This window comes from Hipposideros armiger, unplaced genomic scaffold, assembly GCF_001890085.2.
Source record: "Hipposideros armiger isolate ML-2016 unplaced genomic scaffold, ASM189008v1 scaffold_176, whole genome shotgun sequence".
Lineage (NCBI taxonomy): Eukaryota > Metazoa > Chordata > Mammalia > Chiroptera > Hipposideridae > Hipposideros > Hipposideros armiger.
The window spans coordinates 2,922,110-2,924,827 of NW_017731526.1; the positions used below are offsets into that span (position 1 = coordinate 2,922,110).

Consider the following 2,718-nt stretch of genomic DNA (forward strand, 5'->3'; position numbering starts at 1 on the left):
AAAAGAATCCACCCAAATAAGCTTAAGTAAAAGGTGTTTAATTATGAGAAACTGGGAATTTCACATAGCCCAATGACAGGAATTACAACTGAGCTTAACCTTCAGATGTGTTATGCTGTTGGTTCCGTGACACTGCCCATCTCTGCCCATCATATCAGTTTTTCATAAAATGATACCACCAAGTTCACTAATGACTGCAGGGAGAAGGTGGTAGGTTTCTGTGTAAAATCTTGGGTAAAAACTAAAGAAATTCTGTAACATAGAAGCATGTAAGATTCTAGGAAATTGCAATAGCTTAATAAACATTTTTTTATCCAGGCCAGGATTTTGACTAGTTGCCATGATCATCCTCTCAAAATGTTCATTGTTGGGCCTTCTTTATGCTATGGTTTTTTTTGGGGGGAAAAAAAAAAAAAAAATATATATATATATATATATATATATATATATATATATATATATATATATTCCATGTACCTTTTTGGTTTCTTGCCTTAAGTGTTTGTTTTCTACTATTATATCTGTGTTGATTTTGTGCCATGTGTGGTTCTTGATCAGGAAATTCTGTTTTTCCAAAGTAGGTTGGATCTCTCTGCTCTGTTCTCCAGATGCTCACCTCACCTTCTTCATTCTAGACATATTTTCATGTTTATGTTGGTTTGGTTTCTGCAATCTCAATTCTAACATTAATATTAATTAGTCTATTATAGTTTTTCAAAGGTTTGAGAGGGCTTATTTAAATCTCAGCCAGTTCTGGTTAACTGGAGAAACACTCTACTATTTTTCATTAGAAGACGAAACGCATCATGGTAAGACATGGCGTAGAAGAGGGCAGCCTACCACCTGGGGGAAAGGAGAGACAGGCTTTATATTTAGAGAGAGCTGAGTTTTAATGTGATCTTGGGAAAACTATTTAACTCCCTGGGCCTCGGCTTTCTCATCAATAAAATAGTGTTCAGAATACCTTCCTCATAAACGTGTTGTAAAAATTAAATAATTTTATGTAACACACACACACACACACACACATATATATATATATATATATATATATATATATATATATATATATATATATATAAATCAGTTAATTCAATAGTATAGTAGAGAACTCAATAAATGGCAGTTATTTTTAGGAATCAACCATTTTCTTAATTCTCCTTACCTTTTGGTGTGAACGATAATTTAAGAATTAACATTTTTCTAGTAACTAAATGTTTTGTCATTTGTGTTGCTAAGCTTTCATGAATTCCATATTATTTTCAGTTGCCTTATTTTCCATAAACTACAATGTTTATCTTTGAGGATAAAGATTTAAACCTTTCATTGTATTTTAATTAAATTTTTGGAGGAAAGTGCTACTCTGTTGAATTCCTATCATTACAGGTAAATAGCCTTTGTTCCCTCATCCTCAAATTTAGTTGTATCTCTTTCTAGTTAATCCCCAAGATATTAAAACCATGTTTGAATACCCATAAATTATTGTGCAGACAGAATATCTTCTACAGAACCCAGGAATCTTTAGTTATATATTCCAGTTTTGGAAGTTGGTCCGTACAATGAATCTCAACAGTGTTCAGCACACAGAGGCCAGGGGCAGTGCCAGACAGTGGCTTCCCCAGCATGAAGCAATAGTGCCTGAAGCAGGATGGGTGTGCAATATACAGACTGAATGAATGAGTGAACTGTCCTGCACAACAGTAGCAGTTGATTTAATGCTAATAACAGACTGAAGACAACAGCATTCTGTTGTCAAACTACCTGGAAAAATGGCACTAAATAAAAATGTAAAGCAGGATCCTTCACTGTAGGATTTCTAAGAGCCTTTAATATTCTAATATGCATATGAACTTTTAAAATGGGAATACAGCTTACAGCAGGTCCCATGCTTATTTGGTCACAGAACTCCAGTTATTTTTGAAAATATAATTAACATCTGGCAGAATCCTAGTTTCCTACAGAACCAGTTGGATCCTATCCAAAGCTCTGACCTACCGTCTTCATTGATCCCATGGTCTAGAGTTGACTCATAGATTCTTTTTATAAAGATACTAGAATACTTGGGGATTGTGACTTCTTTCTCACAGTTTTCCATAAGGGGAATGAATATTAAGTTGCCATTGTTATTCACACTATACAATGATTTGACTTAACATTTCTTTTAGGCCAGCTACCAGAGACAATACAGACATGAGACTCTATCCCAGAGTGCAGTCCAGATGCTGGTAGGTGCAGCAGAAAGCTTTGGTGAGAAACGAGAGTAAGTATATCATTAAGAGAAAGCTTCCATCCTCCCAAGCCACTGCATTTAGGAAATTGTGCAAATTATTTTTTTTGCTTCTGTCTGGTAATTTGGGATCATCCAGTGTTATGTGTCCAAGCCACTGTCTGCTCTACACCCCACAATCAGGCCAAATCACCTACTTTCAGTTTTCCTGACTTGCTCCACTCATTCACACTTCTGTGCATTTGACCAAGCTGCTCCTTTTGACTGAGATGCTCTTGCCTTTCTCCTTTTGCCTCTCAAAGCTAAGCTGTAAACTGCTTTTACTTTTCTCTCTTTTTTTAGACTACTTGAATGACTCACTAAGGTGAAAGACTTCCTAATCCTCCCAGGCACATCTTCCCAAGACACATCCTCCCTTAATACTTAGCATACACTTGTAATGATTTCTTTAGATGCAAGTCTCCACAGAAAGCAGTGAGTTCCTCAAAGTC

General features: G+C 35.7%; 1 protein-coding gene across 1 annotated transcript in view; it reads left to right on the forward strand.

Annotated features, from left to right (window-relative positions):
- The window catches only part of SLC9C1 (solute carrier family 9 member C1), a gene marked incomplete at its 3' end in the record, with an annotated part of 41,178 nt that overhangs the window by 35,960 nt on the left and 2,500 nt on the right, over window positions 1-2,718 (forward strand). The window contains exons 12-13 of the mRNA XM_019652229.1: window positions 559-577; window positions 2,166-2,260. Of these exons, the coding sequence (XP_019507774.1) occupies window positions 559-577; window positions 2,166-2,260 (114 nt within the window). The remainder of the gene's footprint in view (window positions 1-558; window positions 578-2,165; window positions 2,261-2,718) is intronic.